Here is a 20,601-nt window from a genome sequence, read left to right as displayed (position 1 = left end):
GAGTGAAGTTTTTCTATTTATTATGCTGAAATAAAAATAGGTGTACTGAATAAATTATTAATTTTCATATTTTATGCAAAATTTATTTATATTTAATTAGAAAAAAAATTTCCCCAAAATTAAGTTCATACAAATGTGAATTTGTTGTTTCTGAATTATTTTAAAAGTTAAAAAACTATTTGTAATTGCATACATTTCGTTTATACCTATTCACAAGGATATTTTTTTAATTTACACAATTTTTATTTATTTTTTATTTTTTATAATATAATTATTGATTAATTTTTAAAAAATACAATATTAAAAAGATATAATTATTACTGATTTTTTATAAATAGTTATTATTTTAAAATATTTTATATGAAGTTGTTATAATTTTTTTTATATTTGTAGTTTTTATAATTATTAACTTAATTTGTTATAATTATTTTTATTATTTTTTATATATTATTAGTTTATTTTAAGTTATAGCACAATAAAAATATTTAAAAGATTCTAAATAAACTCTATTGATATCACATTCCTTCTGTTAGAAATACTTCTTGACGAGCTGACAGCAGAAATTCTGTCATGGCTTCCTGTCAAGAGTCTCATGCGATTCAGGTGTGTTTCCGTTTGGCAGAGGATGAAATGAAAGCATATCCGCCCGCAAGTGTTTCGAAGAAAAAGATTCCACTAGTCTTCTATTCTGGTCTTTCACTTTTGTTTGCTAGTATGTCGTTTCCGCTAAGCTTGGTTTTTCCAACAGAGGTTGTTCTCGTTCCTCTTTTCTTCGCCATTAATTCCCACTGTAGAAAAGTTTTTTTTTTTTTTTAAACTTTTGTACACAACTTTTTTAGGGTTTTGGTAACCTCTTTTTATATTTTGTTGAATGTATGGATGAATGTATGGATGGGTTTAGGATTTTATGGTAATACAGTATTATTTTTTAAAATTTTGAAATTGTTTATTTTAATAATATAATATAATATTAAATATTATTAAAAATTTGTTGTTTTATATATTAACTTTTTAAAATTTGAAATTGTTTATTTGAGTAATATTATATATATTATTGATTATGAATTATTTGATTTGTTGTGTATTGACTTGATTAAAATTAATTTTGTTCTGCCATTCTTTTTTTGTGCATCAATATAAAAATTTTCAATGATTGAATATTGGACTTTTTAATTATTTGAAGTCTCGTGGTTTAGATGAAGAAAAAAAATAGAGTGAAATTAGTTTAGAATAGGACACTTCCAATATGTATCAAAATTTGTAAACAATGCAAATGTTCAACTTTTAGAGTGCCGTTAAACTTAGTATGTCATGACTTAAAACTTAGATGTCGTTCATTAAATTAATGATAAGGGTTGAATTGAATCAATTTTGCACAAACAAAGACCTAATTGAGTTAAAAATTAACTGAAAGACCAATTTAATACAAATCTATATAGAAAGAGACTTCGAAAATGATTAAACCAAGTTTCATGCAAACTTATAAGCATGTATATTTATGGAACTTTAAGCTTGCGTCACTAATATACAGAGAAAACAAAACAGAAACTCAATTCAAGAAAGAAAACCCAACCTTGCGATATCAGAATCTCAAAACTAGAACCCCAATTTGGAGCCCTAAGAACAGAACTAGAACAAGAAAAAATAAAGAAGAAAGGTTTCCTGCTATGGCAACCTAGAAATAGAGGAGAGAAAGGAAGAGAATGTCTCTTGGACGACGAGAACGTGTAAGACCCATGAAAAATATTTACCTTAATAGTAACAATTTTATTACTAGAAGTAATAAATTTATTTGTGAATGGAAAATATAATAAGTTTATAAAATGTGGAAAGATTAATAAGAAATTTTGGTAGGTTAATTGGTAGAAAATTTTGTTGTTAGGTTCAAACTCTTTGTTGATGGATGACTATTGGAAATTTAGAAATTAAAATAATATGTTATGCTACAGGATCTATCTTCCACATAACAAAGTCATTGTTAGCAGGGATGTGAAATTCTTGGAGTTTGATTGTTGGAGCTGGAAAGACAACAAATTCCTTGAACAATTTGATTGTTTGAACTGGAAAGGCAACAATGAGCTTAGATTGCAGGAGGAGAATGAAGATGTGGATGATGAACCTGTCAAAGGAACAAGATTGCTTTCTGACATCTATCAAAGGTGTAATGTTGCGGCCATGGAACCTAGTGGATATGAAGAGGCTGCGATTGACAAGAGGTGGATAAATGCTATGGAAGAGGAGCTTAAAATGATTGAAAAAAATCATACGTGGGAGTTGGTGGATAGACCTAGTCATAAAAAGGCCATTGGAGTAAAGTGGGTTTATAGAACCAAGTTCAATCTTGATGGTTCTGTGAACAAATACAAGGCAAGACTTGTTGTCAAGGGATATGCTCAGATGTTTGGGGTGGATTTCTCTGAAACATTTGCCCCAGTTGCCAGGCTAGACACAATAAGGTTGTTGCTAGCACTAGTTGCACAAAAAGGTTGACTTATACATCAATTGGATGTAAAATCAGCATTTTTGAATGGATATTTGGAGGAAGAAATTTTTGTGGAACAGCCAAAAGGTTTTGCTCTTCAAGGACAAGAAGACAAGGTTTATCTACTGAAAAAGGCATTATATGGTTTGAAACAAGCACCAAGGTCTTGGTATAGCATAATTGATGCACATTTAATGAGCTTAGGTTTTGTGAAAAGTCTAAGTGAGTACACCTTATATATTAAAAAGGTGAAGGAAGATGTACTTATGATATCTCTGTATGTTGATGACTTATTTGTTACAGGAAATTGTAAGGAGATAATTGACAAGTTTAAAGAAGAAATGGAAAAAATCTTTGAAATGACAGACCTTGGAAAGATGACATTTTTTCTTGGTATGCAAGTGCAGCAAAAGAAAAATGAAATATTTGTGTGCCAAGAAAAGTATGCAAAGGAAGTCCTTATGAAGTTCAACATGGAAGGATGTAAGTCAGCTGCAACTCCAATGAACCAAAAAGAAAAGTTTTGCAGAGAAGATGGTGCTGAAAAAGTTGATGAAAATCTGTTTAGATCCTTAATAGGATGCTTGATGTATTTAAGTGCCACCCGACCAGATATCATGCATTCAGTGAGTTTGTTATCAAGGTACATGTATTGTGCTAGTGAAATTCATTTTCAAGCAGCAAAAATAATTCTTAGATATGTTAAAGGCACAATTGATTATGGTATATGGTTCAACAAAGTTGAAAGCTTAAGTTTTCATGGATATTCAGATAGTGATTGGGCAGGATGTGTTGATGATATGAGAAGCACTTCTGGTTACTGTTTTTCTCTTGGTTCTGGAGTTTTTTCACGGAGTTCCAAAAAGCAAGAAATTATAGCCCAATCAATAGCAGAAGCAGAGTATGTTGCTGCTACAGTTGCTGTCAATCAAACTGTTTGGATAAGAAAGATCATGGCTGATTTACATATAGAACAAGGAGATAGCACAAAGATTTTTGTGGATAATCAAGCTGTAATTTCAATTGCAAATAATCCAGTTTTTCATGGCAAAACAAAACATTTTAAGATAAAGCTTTTCTTTTTAAGAGAAGTTCAAAGAGAAGGACAAGTGAAACTAGTTTACTGCAAAACAGAAAATCAAGTGGATGATATCCTAACCAAGGTACTTCCAAAATCTAGATTTGAGTTCTTGAGACAAAAGCTTGGAGTTTGCAGTTCCAAAGTCAAGGAGGAGTGTTGATTGATGACTATTGGAAATTTAGAAATTAAAATAATATGTTATGCTATTTTTTAGGAAAATAAAAGTCATGTTGACTGGTAGGATTTATTTGTTATTTTCTAGGCACTAAGAGCACTAATTTGTTAGTGGTTATAGATGTCAGCATTTACCTGCATTTACGTTCAGTTATTTGCTTTATAAAAGCAATAGCACTCCTCAATAAAATATTAATGCAATTTTATATTCCTGTGTTCCTCTCTCTCAACTTTTCCTTCAATAAAATAACCTACACTCTTTTATACCTTTTTGTAAAAAAAACGAAAAAGTAAAATTAAATTTAAAATATTGATAATGGAGAAAACATTCAGATTTGAAGTCATTATTAAAGAATTCATTATGAATACATTATGTAAGTGGTGATTAAAAAATTAATATAATAAAATAATATTAAAAAAATTGATGAATAGTAAAAAATTTGGATTATAAATAGCCATAAGGAGGGAGACTATTTTGCACAAAGAGAGGAAGAATCAAGTGAGAAACCTTGAGAAATAGAGAAGAAAGAGTTAGGAAGAAATTTTTAGCTGCAAGAAGAGTGGAACCTTTGGAGGGTTTTCGGGGAAAAAAATTCAGAGGTAGGGGAGCTAATCTTTCTATGCTTTTATATTATGATTTAGTATTGTTTTATTACTATTCATGTCTTGAAATTCTGTGTGAATACTGTTAATGCTTACTGTATATTTATCTATGTTGAATTTCGGTGTTAATATTATATACTGCGGTTTTGAATCTGTAAATAAGAAATTTGTTAAAAACTAGTTCAGGAACCCTTTAAGGAAAGACTTGGTACTTAAGTTGTCCACTGTGACGCACTTTTCTTTCCTGAAAGTATACTCGACAAGTTTTTAACTTAAATCCTATTGAACAGATTATGTACTGTTAAATTATTGTGCAATATATCTTGTTGGAATGGAAATGTCTGATAAATTCATGTTATTGTGGTAGATATGGAATCATGAATTCAGTAAAAAAACGTGAGATAATGATTAATATTGATATTAATGTAAAATAACGAAATATGATATTATTTGGTTAAACCCATTCGAAAGTTTGTATTTACGTGGGTATTTCACAAATAGATCCTCTCTTAATTCACATGTCTTTAAACGTGCCATTTGATACTGAAATGGAATTAAGTTTGATTAAAATTTTAATTGGGATTAAAATTAAGATTACAAACCTGAAGTTAAGGTATGATGATCGTGAAGAAGCACCTCTAGAAATAGTTCTTGGACATCACGAATCTCGCCTCCAAGTGGAGGAACACAGAGCACGTGCAAGCTCCTCCTCGTTCAATCACCTATTGCTTGGTTTCTTCAACACATGCACATCTACTTCCAGCACCCAGTTAGGTGTGCAATCTACCATCAAACTCACAAAACCTGACACATAAGCACGCCAAGTAGCCGAATCCCAAAACCTTCGGACATCACTTTGAAGCTGAGGATGACGAATCAACTCCCCCAAGAAAAGGCACCACAGAGAACTACAAAATAAGCAAGTGCAAGGAGTGCATCAACCCCCCTATATCCAAACTAAGGAGGCCCCAAACCAAATGAAATTTTTGGAGTTTAGGGTTTCAAAAATTGCGAATTGGGAATTTAGGTGTTTTTTGTTATATTAAACTCAGGATTTTTGGCTTGGAAATTCTTTTTAGGAGCTCTGATATTGTTTCTCAAGGGGTTCGAATTCTGGTCTGGGAAATCTTGTTTCTTGATCTGGTTGCGTTTTCATTTGGGATTTTGGATTGTTTGTGGTGGTTTCCAACTTTAAAGTTGCCTGCAATGGCAAACACTGGTTCAGACTCAGACTTGATGGCAGTGGTTTGGTTCCTTGCTTGACTATGGAGAGGAGTCATGGTGGTCCGAGAATGTCAAAGTTGGTTAAGATTGAACTTAGTTGGGCTTACAAGTTTGGTTTCTAACTTAACTTTGTGGTAGAGACAAAAATATTATTAAAATAAGATAAATAGAATTTAAAAATAATATTTTAAATACCGGTCAAATAACGATAATACAAGAAAATGTTAAAAGTTGACAGATTCCACGTAAAAATATGAATGTCACTTTGTAAAATAGGCCTCCAAGTTTATAAAAAATTTACCTCCTCAATTTAATGAAATTAACTCAAATTTTTATTTTTTAGGACTAATTTAGCAAAACTGATAAGACATGGATCTAACTAAAAAAAATCCACGTACATTGAGACTTCTGAGAGGGTTTAACCGATATTATTTTGTTAAATAACAAGATAAATAAATATAAATAAATAAAATAACAAAACAAATTATATCTCTCAATTAAAAATATTAAAGAGTATAAACTCAATTAAAACATATTACATTGCACTCTTGGCTACACTAGCAAATGAAAGCTCCAAGGTAACATGCTAAAGAAGCCACAACAATGGACTTCAGCATAATCGAGGATGATATGCAGCCTTTATCAGTACGAATGAAAAGTGCTTCATATACCGGTAAATTGATCATTACCACCAAGAAACTCACTGTAATCTGCATCATCAATTGGCTCCAGCTCAATTCCAATTCCATTAGAATTCTCACGATTCCTCCGACCAGACCAAAAAGGTTCAACAAAGCCACTGTTACTAAGATGGTCAACATGATTGAGGAGCCTCCAAACTCAATGATTCCTTGCTCGTATCTGGTTTGAACATCCTCAGTTACTACTTTATCTGTGATCACAAAGTTTGTCTGTGACAATCCTAGTTGCTTTGTCATGGTATCGATGAAACCAAAGAGATAAGAGCTGACTCTGTGGATGAACTTTATTCTCTGCAAATTCCACCATGCCTTTGTCGTGGATCCACAAGTCAAATACTCACACAAGCTATAGCCATAGGTAGCAAGAAATGCATACGCAAATGGAATGACCCACATGCTTGAAAGCTGCAAAAACACGAAAGGAGAGCAAATGAGTGCAACAAAATCAAAGAAAGAAACAAAATTTATTCCAACTACGAGACAACCTTTGGGAACAATGGAATGCCATGAAACAAGGAGATAGGAAGAAGAATGACATAACAAAGAGTGGGCAGGGACATAGGAGCCCACAAGAGGTAATTGCAATATCCCATTTGAACACCCAAGTGTATCTTTCCATGCCCATAAATGAAAGGGCAATACTTGGAGAAGAAAACTTGGAACAGGCCTTCTGACCACCTCATATGCTGAAGACATGCTACATCCAAGGTTGTTGGAGCTATGCCCACAAATGCCTTTTTTTCTGGGTTGTAATAAATAGATTTCCAACCCCTACACGAGATTACAAGGCCAGTTGCAACGTCTTCTACAGGAATACCATACACTAATCCCATCTGCAACACTCAGAAGTTTTAATGATCAAAATATCCCCGATTATGAACTGGTTCAAATGGTGTAAAAAATTATTTTTCATTACAGAATGCTTTTAAATAGAAATTTAGAAAGCAAACATATACGTACCTCCTTCCCCCATAAGGTGCCCTCTTCATAGGTGCAAGTGGCAAGAGCCTTCGATGCTTCATTCAGTTCATCAATTGTTCTGTTATTGTTTCTTTTAGGCTTCTTCTCCCAATTTACTTTGTAATCTTTCAAGTGAGATCCTGAAAGACTTTCTCTTCTATGTAAGCATCCTGTTCCACAGAACAAGGCTGCTCCATATCCGCATATGCCAGCTAACTCGTACTTTATTGCATTACAAAATCAGACTCGATAGTGTTAGTTCATCTTTTTGTGTGACTATATATCATACATACACCGTGTTAACATCTATAGTCTGGGTAAAGTTAATGTTATAAGTAATTTTATTACTCACCTTAGCGCTTACAAGATAAGAATTTCCATACTGGTCATTTTTGGTGATGTTACTGAAGCTTTGGGGAAATTGTACATATGCTATATCTTGTCCTTTTGTTTCGTCCAGGAAAAAACATAGTATTTCTTGAATTGTATCTGCATTATTGGAGTACATGTCACAGTCCAAGTTGAGGATGAAAGGAGCATTGCTTATTTCGGATGATACTCTTATCTGCACAATTGTAAGCATTTTATTGTTAGATAAAGAGTTAATAAGCTTAAGACATTCCAAGTTTAATTAGCATACACACTGAATGCAAAAAAAGTTTAAAAAATGTATATTTGATCATTTTTATCAAACATATAGTTAGTGATTTAATCACTCACCAGTGCATTAACAGCACCAGCTTTGAAGTGATGAGGATGGTTGGGTCGTTTCTCTCGTGCCATGTATACCACTGTTGGAAGTTCAAATCCATCTTCATCTACACTATTTCTGTCTCTTCCATCCACTATAATCTAACATAATCATGAACAGATATTAACTACGTAGAAAAACTAATATGTTCTTTATGTTTTCTCAGAAAATTAAAAATGTTCATACCTGCACAATAGACTGGTGATCCTGCTTTGTCGATTTTGGGTTCCATTCTGAGAATCCCCTGTGCTCATTTCTCACATTCTCTGGAAGCTCTCCCTTTACTGCTGCTGATTCAATCTCACTTTTCATTTCCTCGTACAATTTCTGACATACATATATAGATACAATCTCGTTAATTATACATACGTAAATTCAACATGCTTAATAAAAAAAAAAAACTTGGTTACCTTGATATGTAAATATGCTTTCTGATACTCAGTGCTAGTGCTTGAATTTTGGGGATGAGCAAAGAAGACTTCTGGGGACCTAGGCTCAACATTGAATCTTCTACAAAAGGGTAACCAATGTTTGGAAAAAATGGAGGCCTTTAAGAGAGCGTAGAATGTTAGCTCAGAGCCTCCATCGTCAGAGAGATATACGTTCAATTTATTTGCAGGATAGTTGTATGCCATTGCTGATAACACTGTGTTCATCACCATGCATGGAGGTTCCAGTTTTGGATCAGCCGTGCATACAAAAATGTCCACTGCTGGTAAATTCTCCTCATCATATCTGTCCAAAAAAATTGTAAAATGTTAAGAAGTGGACTTTATTTGTTGTTTGTTGAGTATGTCGTTTTAACCGCTATCGGACTGTTATCGGACCACCCATTAATGTTTAGTTTCACAGTTCAAAATGATGTTTATACCTCGGCGTAAGGGAGGTGTATTAAAAGTCTCACCTCAACTAGAGACAAGATAAATTTATAATATATAAGTGGATAACCTCATCTTATTACAAGTTGATTTTCTGGGTTGACTTAGACTTAAAGTCCACTTCATCAGAACTATTATTAAAGTCTATTTTAACGATATTTATAATTTGACGGAGATGTTGTTTGAGTCCGGCACCATCCCAGTGATGTCTATACCTGTGTTGGAAGTTACACAGTGGGGTTTTTTTCACTATTTTATTGTAATAATCCATAAATAAATAATGATAAAAGTTGAAATTATATATATAACATTGATAACAGATAAAATCAGTAAGTTATCAACATAAGTTGTGGTGCAGACTTAAACTTTATCTCTTAAATTTGATGCAGAATAGTCTTAAAATGGTTATTTTCTTACCTAAAAAAGACAAAACAAGAAAAGACACAAGACTAAACACCATTTTCGTAAATAAATTAAAAAGATATATATTTAGAAAATTGAAATCATGTTTTTCACTAAATTTAAAATAATATCTATCATTTCAAAACTTTTTCTACGAAAGAAGAGTAGAAATTAGTGTTTTTGGTGATGCAAAATAATTATAGTTATAGTATAGTAGATTTAGTTAAAATGAACTTTGATAATTTTATATTTAATGAACATTAAAATTACGTTTAATTTAAAAATATTATTTTAATATTTTAAAATTATTTTTGTCAAATATATTTTATAATTCTCTTTGTCCAAATAATTTTAAATTGGAAAAAAAAATAGTAGATTTGACGTTGTGAACGAAGCACTTCTGTCTGGTTCGTATCCTCTCTTGAAAGGATATTCTGAAAAAATGAAGAGAAAGAAAAGAAATATATTCTTAGACAAAAAGAAAGATCTGATATTATTCTTAATTAAAAAAGAAAGAGATAAAAGAAAAAAATTAATCTCCATTGACTATAACACCAGAATGTGTGGTTGCAACTTGCAAGATTTGGCAGTCATCCTCAATTTGAAAGGGTAGTTTTCTTTTATATATTTTTTAATCTACTTTTCAATTTTTTTTTTATTATATCATCGCCGCAGATCCACTTAGTAGACTTTGGGGGTAGTTGCCCCACAAAATTTTAACTTTTTTTAAATAAAATATACACTTATATTACAAATAGTTCACATACTAATTACATCATAAAAGTCAAACCAATATATAAAATGAATACTGTCCTAGCATTCTCGCCACATATATCTCAACTTTAAAATGAGGGATGGGAAAAGTAAAAGAAAAAAATAGAAATTAATAAATATGATGAATGATGCAATAAAAAAAGTTTAATTCTACTTTTATTCAGGTTTTATCTATTCATTTAAATATATATATATATATATATATATATATATATATATATGTTATATTAGTATTCTAAATTAGAAAAATGAACTTAAAACTGATTTTTAAAAATGTTTAAATCTTTCAAATTTAGGGTTTAAAGGTTCCATATCTATCTTTTCATTCAGACGATGACATAGGAGGGTAATTTATTTTTTCAATATAATTGTATTGTTATATTTTTTCAATATAATAAAAAGTAATTATAATCCTAAAAAAGGTAATTTTATTAATTTTATTTAACATTTGTGAATATTTTATAGAAATAATGTATTTGATTTATAATAACTATTTCGAATTTTATGAAAGAAAAAAATTAATATTAATATATAATTAAGTTCGGAAAAAGTAACAATAAATTTATAAAAACAAGAAATAAAGGATAAATAAAAAATTTTCTTTCTCTCATCATGATAAAAAATATATATCAATATTTGTTAAGATAAAGTGAGTATCTGTTAGGTTTAAAAGAAAAAGTAAAATATGATTATATTTAGTAAAAGTGAGGCTAAAAATGTTTAGTGAAGATATTTGAAGTGTTCCATGGGAGAGAGTGAGAGAGAGAGAGGATGAAGAAAAGTAGGTGACCTGTTTAAGAGGGTGTGTTTGAAAGGTGTGTGGTAGAGTATTCTCCATCGAACAGACTGTGTGATGATCCAGTATAATCCAAAACCAAACTCTGACACCATAACACTCATCCAACACCACCTTCCTCTTTCGATTCTGCCCATGTTCACCATTCTGTAAACCCAGATCAAACAAACAGCGCCAAATATTGTTGTTGCAAATACCTTGTACAATCCTCGGAATCTTCCTTCCTTTGTCTCAAACAAACTAACAGGGGATTCATCTTCTCTGATACCTTCTTCTCTCATCCTCTTTTTCTCTCTCTCTCTCTCCTGATGAAGTTGTTCTGTCTTTATGAGGGAAGATAGAGTATGGTGATTGGTAGATACGGTTGTACTGAGTGTATAATAACTTTTTGTTATAATTTGTGATATTTTTTAAAAAACCATTTAGTCGAGTGACCGTATTACGCACGTTTTTCTTTTTAAATTATTGCTTTCATTTTGTATATACACATTGTTTGTGCTGAATGGGACCAGGGAAAACTTCTGTTATCTCTGTCCGGAAACACTCCTCCTTCACCGATCGGTCCTTCTTCCTTCGCTCTCCTCGCACTTGTTCTCCACACAAATGGGTTGACCTGCAGCAAACACTCCGATGCTCAAATCAGAATGGGTTTTTGCAAGTCTATATAATTATCAAAGAACAGAGAGTTTATCTTCTCCTTTGACTGCTATTTATATGATTTCAGGGAATATTACCATTAATTTGCCTTTTAATGGCTTTTAATGCACATCTTAAATACTCGACAATGACCGTTACCTCATTAACTACACATTCATGAGCCTTCAACTGTTGTCTCCCGTCCACAGTTTTAGATATCAGCCCGACCGGACATATTACGCTTAATAGATCCGATCGGACATATCAGGCTGAGACACCCGATCGGACATATTAGCCTTGCTTCTACCGTTCGGTATTGTCTAAACCTCCCCGGTCGGTCGCCTGTCCTCGGTAGTAACACAAATAATAAAATAATTAAATTATTATGCAATGAGATACTATAAAAAAAAATTATGTTGTATTATTGTAATTGTTATTATTAAAGTAATTATATTCTATGTTTATTTGATTAAGTTTTTTTAGTTGAGTTTTTATATGTCAAGATTTTTTTTTAGGTTGAATGTGTCTAGATTGAGTTTTTATTGGTTTACTTCTTTTAGAATAAGCTTTTGTAAGTCTAGCTCTTGTTAATCGAACTCTTCTAGGAAGAATTCTCTATACCAACTCTTCTATGCTGATTGGTAGATACGGCTGTAGGTTGTACTGAGTGTATAATAACTTTTTTGTTATAACTTGTGATGTTTTTTCAAAAACCATTTAGTCGAGTGACCCGTGTTACGCACGTTTTTCTTTTTAAATTATTGCTTTCATTTTGTATATACAAATAATAAAATAGTTAAATTATTATGTAATGAGATAATATAAAAACTAAGTTGTATTATTGCAATTGTTATTATTAAAGTAATTATATTTTATGTTTATTTGATTAGGTTTTTTTATTTGAGTTTTCATAAATTAAGATTTTTAGGTTGAGTTTGTCCAGATTGATTATTTGTTGATTTTTTTTAAATTGAATTTTTCAAATTGAGTTATTATAGATCTTGTTCTTTGTTAGTCGATTTTCTCTAGAAAAAATTCTCTGCATATATCGACTTTTTTCATGTCAAATTCTAATAGGTCGACGACCTCTTAAGGTTAAGCTTTTACAGGTCAATTTTTTCTAAGGCAAACTCTTATAGGTCAACTTGATCAGACAGAACTCAGGCAAAGCTCTTATAGCAAGGCTTTGTTGCCGAGTTGTCTAGTTTACTTTACTATGTTATCAAATTGTCCAGTATTCAACTGTGTTGCATAATTGTTGAATCTACTCGGTTGTGTTGCTTAGTTGTTGAAACACTTGTCTAAGTAAAATGGATCAGGGGTTGCATAGTTGTTGAGTGTTTCGGTAGGAAGAAAAAGTACTCACTCTAGTAATTGATAACATGGCATTGTAGTTTGTAGACACAATTTACATATTGATGAGTCATTATTTTGTTCTATTCACTTAGTTTTTTACATCGAATTTAATTAGTGAAATGTGCTTAACTGTCCATTATTCTTTCAATTTTATTATTTGGGTTTAATTTGACCAATAATTCATATTTTAATTAATTTGAATTATCTGAGTTTAATACTATTGTCCACATCAGTAACTATTTTTAATTTAGTTTGTAATCTCGTTTTTAATTTATTTTTGTATTGTTGGGTCAGACTTTTGACTCTTTAGACCCATTTTTGCAATATATCACAAGTTTAAATCTAAGTCATATGAATGCTCCATTAATGCAGAGAGAGAAAGAGAAAGATTGTTAAGGATAATGGGGAGGTGTAGGGTATTTTTGGAATAAAAGGAAATAGTGGGGAGGTGTAGAGTATTTTTGAAATAAAAGAAAATAGTGGGGAGGTGCATAAGCACTTGGGGTGGTGGAGGGAGCAACACCCTTTTGAAAATTAGGCACATTTTGAGGGGCTCTCTTCCTACTTTGTTGGAGGTTAGGTTAGGGTTTATTTTCGTTTTTGTTCTTCTCTTTGTGCTGTACTGAATTTGTTTGACATTTTCATTGTAATTACATGCTTGATTTTGTTTCTGCAATTGGGTTTACTAATCTTGTTTTCGGTTCTTATTTATTACACCCGTTTCCAGTCACCATATTAAATTTGTTATGAGCATGCAATTAGGTACACACTTAGTTGCTTAATTTGTGTTTAATCTTCGCTTAGTTGATTAGAGTCACAGTTGCTTAGTCTGTGATAGTGCAGATTAATTAATTAGGTGCATTATATTTGTTTAATTTATTTTTAAGAAAATTGAATTAATATTCACTTAGTTGATTAATTCGTGTTAGATTAGGGGTAAGAGGAGAGGATAATTATTGTTAATCAGGGATTAGAAGTGAATAAATTATATTTTTTTAATTTTATAATTATATAATTTCATAATTTCTCAGTTTTATAACTTCATAATTTTTTAACAGTTTTATAATTTTATAAATTTATATTTGTTTATTTTATAATTTTGTATTTCTTATAATTTAATAATTTTGTATTCTTGAGTTTTATAATTTTACAGTTAAATATATATTTCTTTTTGTATTTTATACTTTTATATTTTTAATTTAGTTTTAAAATAATTTTTGTTAATTAAAACAAATCTTTAAAGGAGATCTCATTGTCCAGGAAATTAAAACAAATCCTTACAATTGGATGAAATTGATTCAAATTACCACGACTTTATAAATTTAAGCGGATTATACTCTTCATCATTGTCCAGGAATAATATTAATTAAATGTTGATCCAGATGGTTGTTGCATTGAAATGTGTTGCACATGATGCTGGCAAAACTAAAGATTCGAACTTTCTAGGATTCTAGTATTAAATTTTGATACCAACACCAGCATTCCATAATCGCAGAAGTATTATTTAAGTTTTCTTTTTTTAATAATAAATATCTATCTATCTTTTATTCAACTTAATTTATATATATATATATATATATATATATATATTTTTTTTTTTTTAAAATCAATATAATCTCGTTAGTTAAATTATATTAACCTTATAGAAAATAATTATATGATATTAGTCCTTTTTCGTATTTGTTCTCTCATTGTATTTTAAAAATGATGATGTTATAAGAAAGAAAATAAATCTCTTATTAAAAGGTATTTCCACCTTAAAAGAAAAATATGTAAAATAAAATTTATGAAATTGGAATATTTAGAATTTAAATGTTTTTTCCCTAAAATTAATTTCATAATTTTTTTTAATAATAATAATAATAATAGTGGTTTCACGTGTTTCTCACTTTTTTTTTTGATAGTATAGAAAGTTTGAAATATAAAAAATTTGGAGAAAAGAAATAGAGAAAAAAGGAACACAAATTAGGAAGAATAATAAATATTATATTAAAATTTCGAAATATAAGAAATTACATTGAATCTTTTTAAAGAAAAATAAAGACAACACTAAATTTAAAAAAAAAAAAAACATTGAATAATTACTTAAAATATAAGGACAAAATTTTTTAAACCTTTAATTAAATTTTAGTGATTAAGACTTTAGTGCAAAAAGACTCTTTATTACATAATATAGTTTTCTATTTGATTTAGTGTATGAGTAAAGTTTGGATATTTCCATCAATCTCTTAACTTTAAACTTACACTACACATCTAATATATTTTTAATAACTATTAACCTATACAAAATATCACATCTATCTATATACATAGTATATTATTAATCACACTCAAGTAATTTATAAAACAATCTTAGTTATTCTCACCTTATTCATAATGTTTTAACTCAAAACATCATCATGTACAAATTTGCTTAACAAAATTTCGCTAAGGCGAAATTCAATAATAGAAAAAAAAATTGCAATACTTTTAACTTACCAATATTTTAAGATTCAACAACCATTCAAATGAGATAAATTTATATAGTTCTCATTTTTACGTAAATAATAAATGTGTAACCTACGTAAGTAAAAGTGAAAATATTCAAAAGAGAAAGATTTGTTTCACTCCTATCTCATTTTTATTTGAGCAATAGAATTCCAAAATCAACATTTAGAATTCCTTATTTTTTTTTTTGTATTATTTGTTTGATTTTCTAAGTTTTATGTAAACTTTGGCAAGAAGAAACATCTTCTCCACTCAAAATTTTATTAAATAATATAAACATTAAGTGTATAATATGAAATATTAATTTATTTATAAGTAAAATTATGGCACTCAACACATTCTTATCCTATTAAATATGAAATTGTATTTTGATAATTTACATTTTATTAAATATATAGTGAATATATTACTAAGATGAAACTCTAAATATGATTAAAAAAATAACACATTCAATAGCTATGATATGATATGGTATTTGAGTTTTCTTCTATACTTTATAATTTATTAAATATTGCATATAATAATCAAAATAAAACTTAAAATATGATTAAAAAAAACAGCCTATGATGATAATATAAATGTAAGTTTTGTATTAACTTATAATTATTATAACGTCCCTTTTCTTCTAGATCTTTCAAAAATTCACACAATAATCCATTTTAACCTGCCAATTTGTCTTTTAAATAAAGCAATTAACGGTGGGAAGTTATGACTTAGTCCACAAAAATGCTTGGAATCTTTCCAAATAGAGAGGGAAATGAAGATAAAATAAAACACTATAAAAAATGACAATTTAACATTTTATTTATTAGGATTAAATATATTTTATATTATTTTTTAATTTTAAATTAATTTTTTTTTTATAATTGTTTGATTATATTTTTTAATCAAATTTTGTTAAATTTATTTGAAGTATTAATGTATTTAAAATTTTAAATAAATTTAATAAAATTTAATTAAAAGAATTAAATTTATCTCATTTTAAAAATGAGAGACTAAATTGATTTAAAATTTTAAAAATAAACTAATTTTAATTTTTACTAAAAATTAAGAAATTAAAAATATATTAACCTTTTTATTATTTTCTGTATGTCATTCTAATGTTTTTTTTTTCTTTTCTACAAACAGTTTCACTCACATTTATTTGAAATTAATCGATCAGCTAGGTTTGAAAGATTCATAAAACAATGATCAAATAAAAAAAGAAACATATAAACTGAGAAAAAAATAGTTGAAATGAAATAAGAACCTGATAGTACCTGGTTTGAACTGAAATTTAAATAATTAGGTAGTTTTTTCTTTGGGTTAAATATGTTTTTAGTCCCTAAACTATTGGCCGTTTCTGGTTTTCGTCCCTCTTTCAAAGTAAGGTACGATTTGGTCCTCATTCTTTAGAAAAACGTTCGTTTTAGTCCTTAAAATTTTGTTTTTAGTCATCGTTTTAGTCCTCAAAACGTTCGTTTTTTCGACTAAAACGAACGTTTTTTAAAGATTGAGGACCAAATCGTACCTTACTTTGAAAGAGGGACGAAAACCAGAAACGGCCAATAGTTTAGGGACTAAAAACATATTTAACCCTTTTTCTTTTAATATTTTTAAATAAAAACGTTTACATGGAAATAATTGTAGAATATTGCTGCTTAACTATTACTTTTACTTTTTTATGGTTATATATACGTATATTTGTTTAAATATATGATATAATGTAGTGATTTTTTTATAATATATGTTTAATTCAATAATTTAACGTAAGAGTTGAAATTAAAAACAATTTGAATATATTTTTCTGTTTTAATATTCTTATATGCCTTTTAAAAACAAAACACGAGTAACTTTTAAGCAAACTGGACAAATTAAACAAATTTAAATTAGATGCAAACTTTTGTAACAAAGTTATTATTAATAAGAAAATGTATATTACAGAAAAAGGAAATTATTAACAGACGGTTTACAGCATCCTTTCTTTCATCATACACATGTTTTGTCTGATTAGAAAATGTTTTTAATTTTTATATACGTGACTAATGGGAACGTTTTGTTTTTGTTCTGAGAGTTGGTCCTTCCACCACCACCAACCGTTCCCTGCACTATCCCATACTTAATTTGTTTTTCTATAAAATGGATGTTGACATATGTTTCACCTTCAACGGATGTTGACATTCGTTTACATATTTTATATTTTAGTTTATTATTTTTATTTAAAAAAAAACTTCAATGTGATCACATCCGTTTAATAGATTTTTAAAAAATATTTTATTTATTATTTAAATAATAATATATATATATTAAATTAATAATAATTATTTTATTAAATAAAATAAAATTAATTTATAAATAATTAAGTAATAATTTAAAAAAAATTAAATAATATTTATATATTAATTTAAAATATAAAAAATTAAAAAACTAAAAACTAAAAAAAACACAAATTCAACAGACGTCGTCACATCAAAATTTTTAATTATTATTTAAATAATAATACATAAATTAAAATTAATAATAATTATTTTATTAAATAAAATAAAATCAATTTATAATTAATTAAGTATTAATTTTAAAATAATTAAATAATATTTATATATTAATTTAAAATAAAAAAATAAAAAAACTAAAAACTAAAAATAAATAATAATATTTTAATTATTATTTAAATAATAATACATAAATTAAATTAATAATAATTATTTTATTAAATAAAATAAAATTATTTTATAAATAATTAAGTAATAATTTTAAAAAATTAAATAATATTTATATATTAATTTAAAATACAATAAATTAAAAAACTAAAATTAAAAAAAAAAACGGTTTAAACCCTCCGTTGGTCCTCAAGTTTGTATGAAAATCTCAGTTGGGTCCTCAAGTTTTTTTCTGTCTCAATTGGGTCATATTTTTTGTAAAAATGAACACATTTTACCCTAACCGTTAAATTGTAACAAACGGCGTTAGTTGGTGCTGACGTGTTGCATAGTTACGTGAAATTTTTATTACGTGGAATTTTTATTTAATTTGAGAAATTATTACATGGCAACTCTATCCTCTTCCCCTCCGAGCCAACTCCCTCCCCCTTCGTCTCCGAACTCGTCTTCCGATTCGAGCCCCTCATAATTGCTCTCGAGTGCAGAGACCTCTCCGCCGCTCACTCCCTAGTTTCCCTCGCCATCTCCTGCGGCTTTAGAGAGAGTGGCATTACCAATGCCAAGAAGCGCGTCATCATCGCCATTCGCTGCTCCATTCGCATGGAGGTGCCGTTGGGGGATACGCGCACTGTCATGGTCACGCCCGAGTATGTTCGTTATCTCGTTCGGGTCGCAAATGACAAGATGGAAGCTAATAGGAAGAGAACTCAGAGATTTTTCGAAGTTTTGCTGTCCACTGATTCCTTGATTGCTGATAGCGGGGACCGTTTGTTGCCGACGAATGAAGCTTGCAGCCATCTTGAAAAAGTCTGAATCTTTGAATGGTTGGCAGGGTCTGTGAGTTCTCCTGGTTCTGGTCTATCAATTAGCCATTTTGATATTGTCGGTGAACCAGCCGAGAAGCTTTTCCTTTGGGGCCACTCAGCTTGTGTATTGAATAAGGCTGGTGACAAGAAACTTATCATTTTTGGTGGCTTTGGAGGCTTGGGAAGACATGCCAGGAGAAATGGTTTGTTGCTGCTTGATCCATATTCTGGCAATCTTGAAATTGTTAGCACTGTTGATTGTGCTTCTCCCACTCCACGATTGGGCCATACAGCTTCTGTTGTTGAAAATTGCATGTTTGTGATTGGAGGTCGGACTGGTCTTGACAAAATTCTTAGTCATGTATCCTTGGAAGTTACTGTAATTTAGTGAAAATTTATTTCCACCCAGGTAATGCTTAACAGCATTCTTGTGTTACAACTTTCAGCCCCTTTCCTGCTTAAAAGAAAGCCCACTGATAAAGCAACTTTTCAGTAATGAAAAAAAAATTGTACACTTGTTTTTAAGATGACTTTATGTATTGGATGAGTTCTGGTATCAGTATTTTAATTCATATGCATAAACGGAACAAGTTGTCCCCTGTTACTATTTCCAACTACATGACAATCTGCAGAAGAAGTTTTTTTTGTTCAAACTACATTGAATCTGCATACGTCTAATTTATTCTTGCATTTATTAATTGTCTCTGTGACTGTCGCTGTCTCCGTTCTTGAGCCTCGTTCTTGAGCCTCGTTCTAATCCGGGGATTGGTAGTGTTCCCAAAGCCATGAAAGGTGAACAGGTTGCAGTTGGGTGGCGCCGATGGAAGGAAGCAGAGGGGAGGGAGGAGAAGATCTAGTTCTAGTCAAAACATCACCACGTGGCCTTTCAATTTTAATGCACAATGCCACGTCAGTAAATGAAAAATTCCAGCTCACAAAAATTTAACGCCGTCTCACACTACTTAACGGTTATGGCAAAATGTGCTCACTTTTACAAAAAATATGACCCAATTGAGATAGAAAAAAACTTGAGGACCCAACTGAGATTTTCATACAAACTTGAGGACCAAGGGAGGGTTTAAACCAAAAAAAACTCAACGGATGTGCCACATCCGTTGAAGAATTTTTTCTTCAACGAATGTTGACTATCCATTGAAAAAAAGAGGTGAGAGTGTAGGATATTTTAAAATATAAAAGATAGTTTTGAAATTTAAAAAAAATGTGGTGATACAGGGAGCAAAGTGAGGTGGTATAGGGAGTAACCCTCTTTTGTTTTAGGTCTTAACTTGATCCATAATACTTTTGGGCTTTGAGTGGGGTTAGTGAGCCCATATGCACATCTCAAGACTGGCCCATTGACATAAAAAATTGAAATTATTTATTATGATTTAAAAAATATATTCCGTAGGTCATAGGGTATTAATATAAATGTGACAGGGTACAGGGAGCAATGTGTAATTATAAAATTTCACCTTGGTGAGAATGAATTATAAAAGGTTGGAAAGACTTTAATCAAAATCTCTTTTAAGACTTTTAGGTTCAATTTTATACGTGCTCTCAAGCAAAAAAGACAGATATTATGAAATATTTCTAAAATATTTAATGAGAATATCTTATAAAATAATGAATTTTATCACATCTTATTATATTTTTAAGATATTATATAAAGTAATTGATTATTTAATATTTTTAATACATTAAGATATAATATTTTTTATCTAATATTTTTAAAATATTAATATAATAATAATTGATTATCTAATATCTCTACTATTTAATATTTGATTATCTTAAAGTAACAAGATATATTTATTCATCATCTAAAAAGTTTATAAATACATCAACCTAATG

At 29.5% G+C, this 20,601-nt stretch overlaps 1 protein-coding gene across 2 annotated transcripts; it reads right to left on the bottom strand.

The window, feature by feature from the left end:
• Positions 1-6,036: 6,036 nt before the first annotated feature.
• On the bottom strand, positions 6,037-11,175 carry LOC124842055 (cellulose synthase-like protein E6). Of its 2 annotated transcripts, none has more exons than XM_088095466.1 (8): positions 10,821-11,175; positions 8,387-8,711; positions 8,163-8,303; positions 7,946-8,077; positions 7,578-7,790; positions 7,226-7,447; positions 6,751-7,098; positions 6,037-6,670 (listed from the first exon to the last, which is right to left on the bottom strand). In XM_088095466.1, the coding sequence occupies exons 1-8, from the start codon at positions 11,105-11,107 to the stop codon at positions 6,122-6,124; spliced, it is 2,217 nt and encodes a 738-aa protein (XP_087951592.1). In that variant the 5' UTR covers positions 11,108-11,175; the 3' UTR covers positions 6,037-6,121. The 2 variants fall into 2 exon arrangements, with proteins under 2 accessions (XP_087951592.1, XP_087951590.1); XM_088095464.1 differs by having other exon boundaries at positions 11,024-11,173.
• Positions 11,176-20,601: the final 9,426 nt, after the last annotated feature.

The sequence above is a fragment of the Vigna umbellata genome, chromosome 7 (genome assembly GCF_029865625.1).
Source record: "Vigna umbellata cultivar VRB3 chromosome 7, Vumbellata_1.0, whole genome shotgun sequence".
NCBI classification, from domain to species: Eukaryota; Viridiplantae; Streptophyta; class Magnoliopsida; order Fabales; family Fabaceae; genus Vigna; species Vigna umbellata.
This window is presented reverse-complemented; position numbering and strand designations above follow the sequence as displayed.

Coding starts and splice junctions, on each gene's coding strand:
- LOC124842055 (XM_088095466.1), bottom strand. CDS start 11,107: ATGAGAGAAGAAGGTATCAGAGAAGATGAATCCCCTGTTAGTTTGTTT. Junction 8,712..10,820: donor AAACACACCCTCTTAAACAG/GTCACCTACTTT, acceptor TTTTTTGGACAG/ATATGATGAGGAGAATTTAC. Junction 7,791..7,945: donor CTGGTGCTGTTAATGCACTG/GTGAGTGATTAA, acceptor ACAATTGTGCAG/ATAAGAGTATCATCCGAAAT.